Source organism: Agrilus planipennis, unplaced genomic scaffold, assembly GCF_000699045.2.
Source record: "Agrilus planipennis isolate EAB-ADULT unplaced genomic scaffold, Apla_2.0 scaffold74, whole genome shotgun sequence".
Taxonomy (NCBI): domain Eukaryota; kingdom Metazoa; phylum Arthropoda; class Insecta; order Coleoptera; family Buprestidae; genus Agrilus; species Agrilus planipennis.
Genome location: NW_020438975.1, coordinates 520,510 through 538,326, shown reverse-complemented (window position 1 = coordinate 538,326; position 17,817 = coordinate 520,510). Strand labels below are relative to the sequence as shown.

At 33.9% G+C, this 17,817-nt stretch overlaps 1 protein-coding gene across 2 annotated transcripts in view; it reads left to right on the top strand.

The window, feature by feature from the left end:
* Nucleotides 1-7,171, top strand: part of LOC108734828 (intracellular protein transport protein USO1-like) — a 10,617-nt gene extending 3,446 nt beyond the window's left edge. The window contains exons 3-8 of one of the 2 annotated variants that reach the window (XM_018466525.1): nt 463-664; nt 850-1,311; nt 2,018-2,149; nt 2,334-2,575; nt 4,309-4,483; nt 6,813-7,171. In XM_018466525.1, coding sequence (XP_018322027.1) covers nt 463-664; nt 850-1,311; nt 2,018-2,149; nt 2,334-2,575; nt 4,309-4,483; nt 6,813-7,001 — 1,402 coding nt within the window. In that variant the 3' untranslated portion in view covers nt 7,002-7,171. Of the gene's footprint in view, nt 1-462; nt 665-849; nt 1,312-2,017; nt 2,150-2,333; nt 2,576-4,308; nt 4,484-5,314; nt 5,732-6,812 lie in introns of those variants that run through there. The other variant, XM_018466524.1, reaches the window with a different exon arrangement.
* Nucleotides 7,172-17,817: the final 10,646 nt, after the last annotated feature.

Below are 17,817 nucleotides of genomic sequence, written 5' to 3'. Positions count from 1 at the left end.
TTGGAGGAGATTATGTTGAGAAATAAAAAAAAAAAATTTTTAAAAACCTTGTTTTTCTTGGTCAGGCCGGAAACTTATCAATCCACCCTCGTATATTATAGTAATGTACCAACGTTTAGACTTCATGCAATATTGGCGAAAATTCTAATTTATATATTTAATGTTCCACATGTTTTTCTTCTTTTATTTTTGAAATCTTAAAAAATTAGGAGCTACAATTTTTTTGAGCTGTCTTTTGGAAGGGGTTCTTAAAACATCGAAAACTAACATTTCTTCACTCGATATTGAAAAAAAATAATTAAAAGCATGTTTGTTTTCGATTAAAAATTAATGCAATATTTTTAACGGTCTTATTTTTCTAATATTGAGTACGAATTCATCATATATCAAATTCAAATATTTGATCGAAAAGTTCTTCAAACTTTATGAAAATATTGAAATAGCTATACGACTACTTTCCAGAAATTCAGAAACTACCCAAACATTTGTTGAGAGAATGGTTGGTGGTAATCGTTTAAAAAGATCAAACAGTTCGAGTAGAATTCCCGTTCCTATAACTAAAACATCTTCGATTTTTAAGCAATCGTCTCAAGACATAGACTTCAAAAATGATATCACCTCCAGTTGCTTTAGTTTATCTACAATTTCAACAGAAGAATGCAAGGTATAGATTAGATCGTTTTATCCAACCAGACCTTTCTGACTTTTTTATGAAATTTTTAAAATTTGGGTCTAGTCTACTTAATTTTTCCTTTCGGGTTACGGAATATTAAAAATAAATGCTCTATAATAAAACTTGTATCTCGTACAAATATGAACTCAAATCCAACTGACCTTAAACCTTGTTAGGATTTGGATAAGCAAAGCGAAATAAGCCGAAAATCGGAACTCTTCATCCCAGAAAACAAAGAATCCGAAAAACAATGCAATAGATTGCGCAACGAAATGATGCATTTACAATCTAGTTCGCTTAAAGAACAAGCGGCGCTCAATAAAAAAGTTGAACTCATTGGCAAAGAAAGACGAGAGCTTGCGAAACAGTTGACTGTTGCACGAAAAGAAAATCGAACTTTGAAGAATCAATTGGAGGAGTTGATTAGCGAAAAGGGGATGTTGCTGAAAAGATTAGAGTCAGCAGCCAGGGAATTTAAAGTTAATATTAAATCGAAGAAGGCCGCCATGGAACGACTGGAGCAGGCCGAATGCCAAATTCAAACGCTCACCGAGCAACTGGATTTTTCTAATAAGCAAAAGGAAATTTTGGACAGACAACTGAAACAAATGGAACAAGAACTGATTAATCTTAATGGGGTAGGTATGCGAAGGGCTGATAGTATCACAGCCCACTTCTTTGTAAGCTCATACTCGTGGTAGATTCGTTTCATAAAATCCATCATTTGTCACATGAGGTCAACACGCTACATGAGGCTTGATCTCTATAATATCTAATCAGGTACTTGATTTATAAAGTCCATCCATTTGATGTTATCGACACTAAATATTTACGTAACAATTTCGAAAAATTTTGGAATATGTAGACTTAAAAAAAGCAAGTCTTGTTGAGGAGCTGCCAAATTTACCTCATTTGGATATTTAAAATGTAACTACCTACCTGACCTGAATTCAAATGAAGACAAGTCAAAAAGCTTGAAAAATAAATGTACAGTGGAATTCGTTTATTATGACTCCGCCTATATTGACCAACCACTTAATATGAAGTAATTGCAGTGTTAAGTTTGGTTTTCATATTAAATTCTCTATAGGAAAGTTTGGATATAATGACTACGTTTAAAATGACATATCGTTTATTATGACTTATTCTCAAGAAATCATATCCGGCTATAGTGACCCAAATGATTGTTTATTTTCTAAGACTATACTTTGTATGACGCCCGCTTAATATGACGTGTTTGTCATTTCCCTTTGGTGTCATTATAAGCGGATTCTACTGTAGTAGCTTTTGAATTTACATTTTTTTGACGTGCTTTAGCTTCATGTATTTTGATAAATTTTCCAGAAAATAAGTAACGAATCCTACCTTGGTAAACCGTCGATGGAAATTTTCGATAAATCTGCGGATTTTTCGTCTGATACTGAAGAAGGTAAAGTTAATAAAACGCCATTGAAGGAACCAAATAATAATGCTGAGGTATGTAGTAAATTTCGAGCGATTTTGTTTTGTGTTTTCAAATTTTCGAGAACCTCCATTATTTTTATACAAATATTAAGCTATCTAACACAATATTCAATAAACATATTTTTGTGGGAAACAAAACCTCTACTACACAAATATCCCGATCCTAAAACTCCCTTTTTTCTCTAAACTCTTTCAGCTCAGTCCTCGGCCACGGGAAGTTTCCCAAAACCGTGTGGCAGTACAAAAAGTCCAAATGCGACTTTTCAATTTGGAAAAAAGTTTAGAACGATTTAGAGAACAAACGTTACTGAAAAAAGACGATCCTACAACTACCAGTGCCCCAAATAGTCCCAAACAACAATCAGAATTAACAACTGAAGATTCTCCTCCTGAAGTGCCCGGTTTTATAGATAGAACTGCTTCTGACTATTTGGAAATGTGAGCACAATACATGTCATCATCATCATCATAAGGTCGTCAGTCCTAGAACTGGTTGGACACGTACCTCGACTCTTTCCTATCCTGAGCTAAACTTCGCATTTCCCTAAAACTAGAACAGCCCACATCTTTAACTATTTGCGAACAGTAATCTAATCTAGGTCTACCTCTAGTCCTGTTAACTCCTGTTTCTGCCTCTAGTATGTCTCTGACTAGACCTTCATGCCTAAGAAGGTGTCCTACCAACCTATCTCGCCTATTTTTTATTGACTTCCATAGAGTCCTCTGTTCTCCTATTCTTTCCAATACCTCTTCATTTCTAACCTTTTCTACCCACGATATCCTCATCATCCGCCTATAACACCACATTTCGAACGCTTCTAACCTTTTCTTTTCCGCCGCTCCCACTGTCCATGTTTCGCACCCGTACAACGCCGTGCTCCAAACATACACCTTTAACAACCTTTTTCGAATTTCTAAATTAACCGTTCGCGAGCATAGAAGTGACTTCTTTTTATTAAAGGCGACACGACCCTGCGCTATCCTCTGCTTTATATCCCTACTACTCCTTCCATCCTCACTTATCTGACTTCCTAGGTATCTAAAATCAGCCACTTCTTCTAATTTTTCGTCTCCTATTTTTATATTCGCTCTTTGCCTACTTTTTTTTCCCTTGCATATCAGTATTTTAGTTTTACTTTTATTTATTTTCATACACCACTGATCTGTCGTCAATACCGCTTCCATTTTATTTAAAGCTATCTCTAAGTCCTCCTTGCTAGATGCAATACTTGTAACTGATTATTATTTTTACAGGGTCATGGGTGTGTTCTATTCGTTAAGAAATATTATGATTTTATTTATTATTATTATCATAAAGTTTATAGAAGTCAATAAGAAATAGACGAAATAAGTTGGTAGGACACCTTCTCGGGCATGAAGGTCTAGTCAGAGATATATTAAAGTCAGAAACAGGAGTAGAGGTAGACTTAGGTTAGATTACCGTTCACAAATAGTTAAGGATGTGGGATGTTGTGGCTTTAGGCTCAGGATAGGAAAGAGTGGAGGTGCGTGTCCATTCAGTTTTAGGACTGACGATCTTATGATGATGATGTTCCTTTAGAATCTATAATCTACTTAAGAATAATGGCTCTTTTGGACTTTTCTAAAGGCTTAATTTGATGTCCAACACAGGACATAGGTTATCTTTTATCGAAAAAAAAATACGGTTCTCGAGGGATAGAATAATTAGTTCTGTGTGGACGTCGATAATTTTTGACACGTATATAGGATATCAATGCGAACGAAGCCGCGGGAAAAACCTATCATGAAATTATGTACGTACATTGTCAGGGATAAAGAAAAGGACATAGGGTACCCTTTTATTCAGAAAAAAATACTGTTCCCGTGGGATAGAAAACTTTGTTTCATGTGGTCGTCGATGATGATCCTCGACACGTATTTAGGATATCAATGCGAACAAAGTCCCGGGTAAAACCTATCACGAAATTTTGGACTCAAATTGTCAGGGATACAGAAAAAGAGATGGAGTATCCTTTTATTCAGAAAAGAATACAGTTCCCGAGGGGTTGAATAATTAATTTTCTCTAACCGTCGATTATGTTTGACACGCATTTAGGACTTGGTGAAACCTAGTACTATTTAAACGTATAACATGAGGAGATGTTTTGTTCTCCCTAATTTCTAATTTTCATTTTTTTTCCGTTTATTAGGAACGATTTTTTAAACAGAACGGATAATCTTACCGATGAGCAGAGACAGGAAATATTAAAACCTCAAACACCAAAAATGCCGGCTAATATAGAATTGGAAGAAAATATTCCACCCTCCATCCCCGAACTCGCATCGGACCACAGCGACATAAGCGAACACTGTCCTCAATCACAGGTAGGAAAAGTCCTTACACGTAATATTTAATGGTAAATAGATAAATATTAAATTAATTGTTAATGAAATTAATTGTCTATCATATTTTGTTGATCTATTACACAGTCTTTCTTTTTTCTAAATAATTTTATCCTTATTCATCGTAAAGTATAATCACAATTTATCGAAATTCTCTAACGAAATTTAAACAATTTATGGATACAGTANCGTATAATCCGTACAGTACTGCACGGAAAAATTGACCATTTTATCCACTACAATTGCATTGCTCAAATGTGCTGTTGTTGGTACCAATTACTACTGAAAATATCAACGAGATGTTTATTTATATTTGAAGACATATTAAAGGCTTTAACGCTTGTTTTCGACTCACACTACTATTCATGAATGAACAAAACTTTCGGCTGATACTGTATGAAAAAGTATGTTTAATGAATAACAGTTGAGAGTATATTGAACTTTTTTCTTCCTACCTACGAATTTGCCAGCGCGCATCCAAGACATTGGAAGGGGAACATCGATAGAGAAAGTAAACGAAGTATAATATCTCTGTTTAAGCAGTAACACTCCAAAAGTCTGAAGATGCTTAAATAAACCGAAACGTTATAAAAAATATACAGTAGTGTAATTATTTGATCGCCACCCTGGAAAAAATACATAATAAAAAAATATTATACGAGGAAGTTTTCAAAAACAGATCAATAAATTTTTAATTAGTTGACGATTACGGTTCGAATTGAAAAATTATAAAATAGAATACGAAATTATTGAAGCGACGCGTAGAACAAAAAAGTTGATGTTTGGGATTTGATTGGCGATTTTCGCGAACAGGTTAATCTCATGCTTAGCCTCTTCAAGTCGGTAAAAGGAAAGGTGGAAGTTCGTGGTGACGAGTTTTGTACGGACGACGAGTCTGTTTCGATAGTGAGTACAACAATGAGCAGTCAAGTTGACGAGGAATCGAAAGAAGATTGCGATGCTAACGCCAGTTCGAGCCAGAAAAGGATTGTCAGCAGTTCGCCTGCTTTCCAAAAGTTCCTCAAGAATCTGGACGGCATCGAGAAAAAGACGACCGCCATTCTCAATCACATTTTTTAAATTTCGGAATTCATTAACTATCGCAATTGCTACCCTTATTTGTGTGTCCCCCAATTTTTTGTGTTTTGCTTTTTTTTTCCGTACAATATGTATCACAATCTGCATGTTATTAAGTATTCCTGAATGTCGGTTTTCAATAAACGACCCTCTTTGTTTATTTTTTGTTATTTTGAGACACTCGAACACGAAAATTCTCAATTTTTTTGAAAAACTAAATATTTTTGTACATACCTACTATTCACGATTGAAGGTTTATAAGTAATTTCCCGAGATAAAAATGTGCAGTCTCTCAGAGTCTCTGAAAGCGAGAGTCGAGTCTCCGTCTCTCATCGAGTCTCTCTGGTGTCGCTGAGAGAGATTGTCTAGAGACTGTCAAAAAAACTGTTTAGCATCTCCCAACGAGAGACTCGTCGCTCATAGAGAGATCCTCATTTCGTATCCAGTCTCTGAACGAGAGACTCGAATCTCTCAATAAGTGGTGTCTCGATAGACATGGTTAAAATTNAGACTCGAGTCGCTCATAGAGAGATCCTCATTTCGTATCCAGTCTCTGAACGAGAGACTCGAATCTCTCAATAAGTGGTGTCTCGATAGACATGGTTAAAATTTTCAAAGTTCAACATATTTCAGAGATCCCAGTCTTCCTACGAGAGACTCGAGTCTCTCAATTTTTCAGTTTTATTCATTCGGTCTCTCTGTGAGAGACTCGAATCTCTGAATTAACAATTTTATCGTTCGAATCTCTCATACAGAGACTGTGAGAGATCCATAAAAACACCTAGATAATAACTGAGAGACTGTGAGAGACGCTCTCAGAGACGCTATAAGACTCTGAAAGACTCTGAGAAACTGGAGAGAGACTGAAAATTTTTGTCTAGGGTTTAATAACTGTTAACTCTGATTTTATCCTTTTTATTGATAACCGCTTCTAGTGACAACCGGAAACAACACAATCTCTATAATTTTAAATTCTAATTTCGAGTTGACATTCCTCCTGTATGATGTTCATAAAATCTTCAAAAATTTTAAATTTTGCACCACGTAATTGGTTTTGTATTAGGTAATCAATTTTATTATTCCATGTGTCAAATGATAATGTAATTGTAATACAAACAAATCGTTAATTTAGTAACACAACAATTAATTTTTTCCATTCACAAAATGCACCAACAGGTTTTCGCGAAGCCCCTGTTTGGCGTTTTAGCGTTTCGCTCTTATTTTAATTTTCCAGAGACGGAGAATTGGAAAACCATTTTCATTCCGCAGCCTATGTCATTGTAGAATGGAAGGATCTTTAGAAAGTTTAGAAAATTCCTCGATTAAACAGAATTTCACGCCGAATATTTCGGAAATAGAACTAATACCCGAAGACCTGGAAAATGTTAGTAATAGCAACAATCTTCATTGTAAGAAATTGTGACTCGTAGCATATACTTATTGTAGCAAACATAATTGAACTATTGTAATTTTTAACGCGTTTGCAGTGCCAAAAAATGTAACTACTTTGTTCCACCTTTACTTCTAATTATTTGTTTATAACGCCTGTACCCCCTTTTAGTACAATAAATTATGACAAACTAATACGTATAATATGGGCACTGATTTTTTTTCTATATTGTCTACAAACCTGTCTTAACAGCAGGTAAAGCAGGTAAAGGTTGGTCTGTGTTCTGTCGGAGCTGTCTGCGACGCGCTGATGAGATCCAAAAAGATCGAAATCGCGATCCGCATCTGGAAGTTTCGACAGAATACAGACCACTTCGAATTATTTTATTATATTGTCTACAGCTTTTTTTCAGGCTGAGCCTCGAAAACTTGAAAAAAGACCAATTTTACCGAACCAAACATTTAAATAAAAAATGATTTTGATTCTTTGATTGTATTGATTTAGAATTCCCCGATATATTCAGTTATATTTTCTTAACATTTCCCTGACTTTTTCAGGTTCTACCGCATTTCCTGACAATTTCTGGTTTCTGCCAACCCTTTCTTTATCATACCTGTGCTAAGTAATTAAAGAACAAATAATCTTTCCTCGATTTTTAGCACGATGATGCAATATAACCTTTCCTCCCAGAATTTTTTAAAACCTACAAATTTCTTTCAAAATTGTGTTAAAACTTTATACCATTCAATACCGAAAGATGGTGTCTTATGTAGTAAAATATTCCTATGTTCGATTTTTAACTCGCCACGTGTAGATTAAGTTTTTAATACTCTACACTAGAAACACTGTTGGACTATTGTTTGGCAAATAACTACACAATATAACACTATACAGGGTGGTTATAGATTTAGAAATATGAAGGAATTTCGAAATATTGTTAATGTTAACTAATAAGTATGCCAAGTTAGTTAGTATGTTTATTACCATTTCACGCTTTAAGTACTCAACCGATCACCATGAATTTTTGCAGACACATTGTCAGGGAAATAGAAAAGAACATAGGGTACTTTTTATCCAGAAAAAAATACTCTTCCCGAGGGATACAAAAATTCTCGATAGAGGACTGACAGTGTCAAATTGTACGTTTAATCTAGAAAATTAGAAACTTTACTTTTATCCTGATGATCCTTGTATTCTTATCATTTTTGATAACTAATAAATTAGTAAGTAACACATCAGACATCATCATCTTTTTAAAATAGTAAATATTCATTAATGTTTTGTGCGTTCGTTATTTTTCGTGTCCCAAACAATACAATTCTTTCACGATAATATATTTTCATTTCTGCAGTTTAAAAATTTAGAGACTGGTTGTTTTTTTGTACAATGTCGCAAATTATCACTTGAAATACTGTCGGTCTTTTTGTAGTTAATACTTTTCCTCGAGTTAAACTCTAAATGCATGCTCGGGTGGCTTTTCCCACTTTTACAAGAAGTATTATAACGGCTTAACTGTAAATAATAATGCAGATTACTTTACCAATACCCGCTTTATGCAGAGGTGTTGCGATCTCTGCGACAATAAAGGGTTTTAAACTAACGAGAGGGATGCTTATTCGTGTATGGTATGTAATAATGGTAAACACCTGGTCGGCAAACTTTGTAAAAGTACAGTTTACTGCGTGTGTGCGTGACTATTTTGAATTTTATTTTACGTTTCTATCATTTTTCCTAAATTTTTTGAACTTTAAACTAAAAAAGTAATCGATCATGTAAGATAAATTTCAATAAAGGAAAGGTGGAAGTTCGTGGTGACGAGTTTTGTACGGACGACGAGTCTGTTTCGATAGTGAGGGATATTTAAAATGTAACTACCTACCTGACCTGAATTCAAATGAAGACAAGTCAAAAAGCTTGAAAAATAAATGTACAGTGGAATTCGTTTATTANCAATATAATTCAAAAATTATACAGATTGAAGTCAAAAATCTCAAGAATTATATTACGTAGTGTCCAAACTTATTGATTGATTGTTTGGGTTAATAATATCCTGTAAAATCAATACTATTGACAACCCCTTGAATTAAATCGTCCTTGAACTAGAAACGCATGCAACGACATAAAAACGCTTTTTAAAAAAATGAAAGGATTCGTCGGTAGAAATTCAATACTTTCCCTTCAAAAAACCCTCATTCCTTTATTGAACTTTCACCCCATTTCAGACAGGTAAATCAATGACGGACAGGTGCTTGTCTGATAGATGATTTATATATTGTAGATTTCAGGAAAAGGCATTAAAGTGGGTCTTGAAAACGGGTTATTTGACAAAAAAGAACTAAAAGGATGTAAACCGAGTCCATAATGCAATACCGGCAAATTTGAACTTATCCTTTAGATCTTTTAGGAGAAATCCATGAACTTTTTTTGGTCCATATTAAACTGAACGAAAAACTTTTTATTTGAAATATCTATTAACGTATTAGACACACTGCAATTGTTTCGTCAAACATTGACTCTATCAGACTATTATTTATTGACTTCCATGGAGTCCTCTGTTCTATTCTTTCTAACACCTCTTCATTTCTGACCTTCTTTATCCACGGTATCCTCATCATCCGCCTATAACACCACATTTCGAACGCTTCTAACCTATTCTTTTCCGCCACGCCCACCAGGTCCAGGTTTCGCATCCGTACAGCGCCGCACCCAAAACATACACTTTTAACGATCTTTTTCGAATTTCTAAATTAATCGTTCGCGAGAATAGAAGTGACTTCTTTTTGTTGAAGGCGACTCGACCCTGCGCTATCCTCTGCTTTATATCCCTACTACTTCTTCTGTCCTGACTTATCTGACTTTCTAGATAGCTAAAATCGGCTACTCCTTCTAATTTTTCGTCTGCTATCTTTATATTCGCTTTTTCCCTACTTTTTCTTCCCTTGCAAACCAGTACTTTTTTTATTTTTATTTATTTTCTTACAATACTATTTTGTCGATACCGCTTCCATTTTATTTAAAGCTATCTCTAACTCCTCCTTGCCAGATGCTGCAAATCCATGCATACTAATCTTTTGCTCCTGTATACATATCCCTACAGTCCGACTCCCTTGTACATTTCTATAATAACTGCTTGTTTCTCATTATACAAACTAGGTATCACTCTTCTATCTCAGTAACTCATCCCTACATTTTTAAGTATATTTAACATCTTGTCCCATTCAACATTGTCAAAAGCTTTTTCTAAATCTACGAAATACAGACAGCATCATATTAATATTCTTGATTACATTTTTAACTAAAAACATCTCTTTGGCTTACTATTCTGGAATAGTGTCTCGCTTTTGTCAAAAAAAAGAAAGATCGACCACCTGACTCCGAAGGAGGCCCCCTTGCAGTGTAATTGTCGATTCATAAATACTCTTACTAAGAACCTTAAAGTACCGTAGTAAATGCCGGAGTTCATTTCTTCCTTTTTGTACGAAAAACGAGAGGGTAAGACGGGGTGGAACGGGGGGGAGATTGACGTTGTACTACTCAATGGACACGGGCACAAGCAAGAAACAGCCCATTGTATTGTATCTGATGCTACGGGTAGAAATACACTACATACCTATTCGTACATAAATTCGACTATTTCGGAATCGGCTTCGACAAGCTTTCGTTCCTGTACAAACGAAGCAGGCAGGAAGTGGCCTATTATTGACTATATCATAATACTTCACTTGTATTCAGAAACAGTATGCGAGTTACTCAATGAATTTCGCATAGAATTCTCGGTAAGGCCACCCCAAAACCGAATGCTTTCTGCCGATATGATTAAAGACGAAATATATGTGTAAGGTGTCCTGTAATCAGAGGATAACCCTTTCAACTGTATTTAGAAATCCTTACAATCCAGAAAATTGAATTTAATATCTAGTAAAAGTCCTGCGGGTTGTATATAGGGTTGCCACCTTTTCGGGTTTTACATAAAGTATTTCTAGACTAAAAGGTTAAAAAAAAAGTACTCAGCGTAAAAATAAAGTATTTTATTTTTTGTTTTTAAACACATATTTTTTGTTACACCTAGCAGCTAGTAACAAATTGCTGTTGCTGTCAAATAAATTAATAGCCTCTAAACATGGCAAACAAAGATTTAAGTAAACTCAAAGTTCATTTTGAAATAGTTTTAATGAAACTTTATTCCTGTCGTCCCGCCACTTTGCGTTCATAACAGAGAATACTCTTTCTGTAAATCCTGAAGTGGCCGGAACGGACAGCAAAACTGACACTACAGATTCAGGAAATCAGGTTGTTCCTTAAATATGCCTTGCCATTTTTCTGTGCAATATTATTGATGTAAAAATGCTCTGAAATTACGATGTTTACATAAGGCCTTAAATAAACTATTTTTACGTACTGTATGTGTCTTGTAAAGTATAACGTACGCACAGTCGAAATTGAGTACAATACTTTATAATAAAGTACGGGTGGCAACCCTAGTTGTATAATATTCTTCAATAGTTGTGTCGTCTTGCTAGTTTCACAATTTGTATTTATTCCAATTTTATAGATAATCCTTGCAACTTAAGCTTTAAAATCATATTTGGATAATCAAGGGGCGTTATTGTGAGTATGGTAATTATGACAGAATCCAGAACTCATTAACACGTACCCATGGGTCTCCATATCTTTGAAATCGTAATTATCTTTTAACAACCCATCATTTATTTTACGTTAACTCAGACGGCTTCTTCTGCCCTATGTTCTTTTTTTCTCTTTGGGGCTGTGCATAAATTACGTAACGCTCATTGGTGTGTGTGTGGGGGGGGGGAATCCAGCAGGGCGTTAAATGTCCTGTTACGTGAAATGGTGGAACGTTGCGCAATTATTGTTGGAATTATTTAAAATCTAATAATTATTGTAAATTAAAAAGCCCTTTTTTATTGGAACCTAAAACTTAAACGTGGTACGTAACGAAATAGAAAAGGGGGGAGGGGTTAAGTCATGCGCATTTATTCCGTTACGTGGGGGGAAGGGGAGGGTTAAAAACTGATGAATTTTTCGTTGTACAGATCGTCTCTTTTGATGCATTCTGACCATGGCTTGGGAAAAGACGTAATGACTTAATAATGTCTTTGGGGTAATATGAATATTTACTTCAAAAAAATTTATAAATCTTATGTCGTTTATAAAGTGATTTGTGATGTAACGACGCGACGTGACCGTGAAAAATCAGTCAAATCAAGTGGCTTGGTTTACAGGAAATAATTTCAAAGGGCGTTAAACAAAAAACACCGACAAAAGATCGTTACGGATACGGCTTTTGTAAGGCGTAGTGTAAAAAGTCAGAACAGACGTGTGTCTTACTCACGCGTATCGTAGGACAAAGACAAATTTTTCGATTAACTTGATTTTAACGAAGAGGAATTTTCAATCCAATTGGGATTCGTCAAACGCATTCTGGTTCCGAAATTTGTGACTGAAATGGGGGACAATTTTACAATGGGAATAGTGCATGTAGCGCGTTAAATAAATGACATTTATTTAATAGTAAAGTCGCAGAGTGTTTTCTCGTCTTATCAAATGGAATGAAAAGTTGCTATAGAGCTGTAAGCTTTATCGAAGATCTTTAATGCGAACTAATTGGTTTATACAATTGTATAAAAATGAACGCAAATTATGAATCATTTTCTACGATTTCGGAAAAATACATTTCATTTTACGACACCCTGACTCACTCCTATGATTTCGCCAAAACACATGCCGCCTTACGAAACCTTGACGCGGTTATATCGAGTACAATTTATTCGCAAATTCTCGCTACATCACTGAACTCCATTTCATTTTCTTGTAGTCAATAAATTGTCTTCGTTTTACTTTATCATCATCGCAAGACCTTTAGTCCAAAGTCTGGTTGGACACGCGTCTTCACTACTTCCTATATATTGAGCCAATTTTCTCCTTTCTACTAGTAAAAACTGCATCTCTCTTTTTCTCTCACCCTCTATTTGCGAAAAGTAATCTAATCTGTGTTTACCTCTACTCCTCTTAACATCTGCTTCTGCTGCTAATATGTCTCTAACTATAGTCCTTTCTGTCTAAAAATTAACCAATCAACCTAATTAATATCTCGATTATTTTTTATTAACTTTTCGGTATTCTCAAAAGTTTAAAGCAACCCGGCCTTTCAGTATTCTTTGTTTAATATCTCTAGCGCTTTTTATTCCGAGTTATCAAACTAGATATCAAAAATCAGCGACTGTTATTTTTATATTACAATTACATCCCTATGTTTTTCTAGTTATGAATAGATAAAACAAAATCAAGTTTGTGAAAATGTACCATTTGTTGCGTTATTTCCAACATAGTTTTGTACACACACAAAACATCTTTTGTTACATGATGACCCATATCAAATTCTAATGATGTCCACTTTGAATGACAATAAGGAACATTGAAATTATAAATAATGAGAATTGCATAGCGGGGCATCGTCGTTCTGGGGTGATCATTGTGACCAGTCCAGACCAGATATCGTCACCATTTGTTTTTGATATAGAAGCAACAAAAACGGAATGTATAATTTCCCTTTAAAACTATTACATTAAATTTATTGTTACAATAATTTAGCACTATTGTAGCTTAGAACTTAAAAATCATTGGCTTCAATTTTAATTAGGTTATACTTTTAATTGAATATACCATAGGTATCTTTTACCATAAACTGAAAACATGCATAGACATGTCTACGTTTCAAATCGCTGTGGATCATTTTTGTTATGTTACCGTAATCAGGGGTATTCTAAATTTTTTAAAGTGCATATATTTTCTTTAAAGTCGAAGGTTATTTACTCAAAGTGCATTCTTTTATCAAAGCAACATAGGTAGGTACCTTTTTTGTGTATGTAGCTAGGCCAATTGTCTAATAGGTGCAAGTAGAACATAATGAACAAATAATCATTATATGCGGACTCATTACACGCGAACTTCATTGTATATTTCGCATTTGCTACATTTGTTTTTCTGATAAAATGTAAGCACATTCGCGCGTCGTCGCGCGGACACGCGCTGTCATCTGCCTTTGTCGCCTGGTTACAAAAAGTTCGTTCGTGCTCGAAACGTAACGTTAAGAAATGTCGTTTTCATTATTCCCATTGATCGCGAGCAGGTTTTCCTTCCATGCAAAAGACTTTCCATTCGAAAGATATTCCGTGACGTCTTTATCATGGGAGAAAAAGCTGAAGGAACGTACGTCGGCATCACGTTGCCTTCGGCCCGTTTCTTCCAGACCAAAAAGTGTTGTTCACTTGTTTCGTGATCCCGACACCGCCCTCTTCCTGTTCTTTGTTGCGCATACGTTGGAACACTATTGTTGCTCAAGAACCTACGATGATCATCTTTAACGATTTTTGCTTTTCAACTATTATTACTTCGCCGAATCTACATACACTTGCATACGTCTGTGCGACCGTTTGTTGTGCGTGTCTATTATATTACTTTCACTAATAGAACAGGAAAAAAAAACATCCAAGGCGTCTGTATATGCATACCTTATTGATCAACGATTTTTTTTTTGACGTAACACGATCGGGGCGCATTTATGTTGTGAATGAAGTTCGTTTTTCCATAGAAAATTGTAATAGACAGATTTGTTTGTTAATTTGAAATCAAGAGCAATAACTAATAAAAAAAAATTATTGGGGAACATGCATTTTAGATGAACGCATATTTTTCAAATAGATAATTTAAGGGATTTTAGGAAGAATTATAGAGATACGTTAACTACTTAATCAATGAACTACAATTTGCTAGTAATCAGACTGATGTTTGCTTACGAAGTAATTATTTTTTTAATATTATGCTTTAAACTAATAAAAAAAAAGGGTAAACAAATACGAGAGAAGAAAAAGAGACATGTAGCAAACACTTTTGGCAATCTTGACTTATCTGACTTTCTAGATATCGAAGAGGATCATCAACATTAACATAAGGTCGTCAGTCCTAAAACTGGTTGGACACACACCTCCACCCTTTCCTATCCTGAGCTAATTTTTGCATTTCCCTAAAACTAGAATATCCTCATCCTTATAAACTATATGTGAAGAGTAATCTAATCTAGATCTACCTCTTCTCCTCTTACCTCCTGTTTCTGCTTCTAATGTGTCACTAACTAGCCCTTCTTAACCTATTTCTTATTCTATAGCGCCCTCTGTTTTCCTACTCCTTCTAATACCCCTCTCATTTCTAACAGAAAAATAAAGACTTAATTTTTTCTTTTAGTTTTGTTTGAATATTATTCTGATTCTTCGATGGAAAGTTAAACAATTATATTTTTATAAATATGAAAGTTTTGAACGAAGAACCATAAATTATTTGACGACATAACAATTTACAATTTTTAACCTTAATAAGACAGTACTGAAACTGAAAATTCTCTTCACTGAAGAAAATGAAATGAAGACTAAATATTAAATAAAATAATACTAAAAACATTTTGGAAACTTCACAAAACTTTAGAAGAGTGATTTTTGACGTACGTTTCGGCTGCTAAGCCATTATCAAAAGATTTAGAAAATTTTAGGAGCACCTATTACATTAAGTTTTACATCTAATTATATTCTATTTGGTAAGAGAGTGAGAAAATTCAAGAATAGTATTAGGGGTAGATGTATAAACTCTACTACTAGTGAGTTGTACTTGTTTATGATATTCTGTTGGTATCTTTGCTTCATAAAGGTTTAATGTATTACTTTTTGAATGTTACGTAGTAATATGATCGAATTTTGTTTGAAATTTAACCAATATTCTGATAAACCTGTAGTACATTTCTTGTTTTTTTTTATTGTGTAAAGATGTTCTTTTAATCTTGTCTGTATTGTTGTGGTTGTTTGTCCTACATACAATGTGCGTCAATATTATGATAAAATTTTATTAAACTTCCCGGACTGTTTTTAATATTCGATTTAATATTATTTATGAATTTAGTTTTTCTATAACATTTACTTTCAATTTTTTTTCTGCGCCTTGAAATGCGAATTTGGGAAGTCAAATTGTGTGCCACGCTTCAAAAGTTCTTAAAACCGAAGAGCCATCAAAAAGATTTTTCGACTCCTTTCATTGACCGAGAGAGACTTTCGAATGAATGAATGAATGAAAAGAAGGCAGATCTGTGAACAATTAGCTGGAAATTTTTCGTCGTTTAAGTCCGAATGATATATGACATAGGTGAGCAGCTGTGCTCGAAATCAATTGCCGTTAATATGGTCAAATTGCTTTAAAATATGGTCTTTTGGCGGACACTCTGCACTATAAAAAGATTTTTAATAAAAGGAATGAAGTGGTCCGAACGTTATATGTTGAATTTTACGAGCTTCATTGTGTCCCCTTTATCGATTGCTAACAGGGTGGCTGTGAGAAATTATATGGACTGTAACCTGACAAACAAAAGCTAAAGAATGCCTACTAGATTATTATTAACTGCCTACGTTTTTATAAAAAAAAATATCACAGAAATTCCGTTGTTCTTTCTTAAGTTGTACGATTTTTATGAGTATTTAATAATCACAATATGCACCTATTACAAACATTCTTCAGATATTACCAAATAAAATATTACCATGACGTGAAAAAAAGGTTTTATAATAAAATACAGTCAAACTTTCCTAAATCGAACCTAATAAAGGCAACCAGCTATAAATGTTCGAATTAATTAAAATTTTTATATAAAAGGTAAACGGCATACGCACTTCTTAATAATTTCTGGATGATTATAACAGGGTCGGATCCAAAAATAATTCTAAGAGAAGGGGGGAGGGTAATTAACTGATACCTAAAAATTGTTCCCAGTTGCCAACATGAGTCATTCAAAAGTTAAGCGACATTTTCGTATGTTTTTTTGCGAGTTATTTTTTTGTTTTTTTGTTTTTTTGTTTTTTATTTTTATAAGTATAATTCGATTTTTTCTTACAATACACCAGTACGTACTGAAGTAATCCATAAGTCATAAAGCTGTTGGGAGCGCAAATTTCCCCCATTTCCCCCCCTTGGATCTGCCATTATTTGTAAAGAGTTAAAAAAGAATTTAAAAATTTAGAAACCTGTACTTCGTTCATTTTCATTAGAATTATTTTACAATTCCTAAAATTTTGGATCTTATAATTAGAATTTTTATTTTTAACTGTACTTTTTGTGACTTGTTTTTTATTTATTTGCAAAATAAAACGATTTTTTTAATTTTACAACCGTCGAGGTTTATCATTAATAAAAATAAAATAATTTCCTTCAATTATTAAAGCCTTATTATTCACCATTTCTAGATATAGTTAGCGCATATGATAATAATTAATGATTGCAGCGGAGAAGTTTTTTTGAAATTTCGGTTAACGAAACTTTTAAAGAATACTCGGAAGAAAGTTAATATTTATGAAGGTTTAGGGTTTATAAAATGGGTGTTACCTTTAGGTAGTTGTGTGGTGGGGCACAGGTATAATCGTACATCTTAAGACCCCCAAATGTCTTTCCCGGCTACTCAATTGATTTGACATTTCAGAGTGATCAGTTAAGTTCATAGTCCTACAGGACTTTGAGTGAAAAATTTTGTTTCTTACGGTTATTGTTTCCTGTTGATTATTGTATTGTCATGGAAAGCAGGAAGGTCAGTTATTATTTTTTTATTTATTGTTTTCTTATTTTAAAATTTTTGCAAACGAACTAAACAATTTCGAAATTGTTATGTTATAAACAATTTCAAAATTGTGTTAAATTATAAATCATTTTAAAATTGTTAAGTTCAAGTTTAATTGTTTGTATACATATATTTTATGTTAATAATAATTTCAGCAAGTTAAAGAAATAATTTACTAATTTC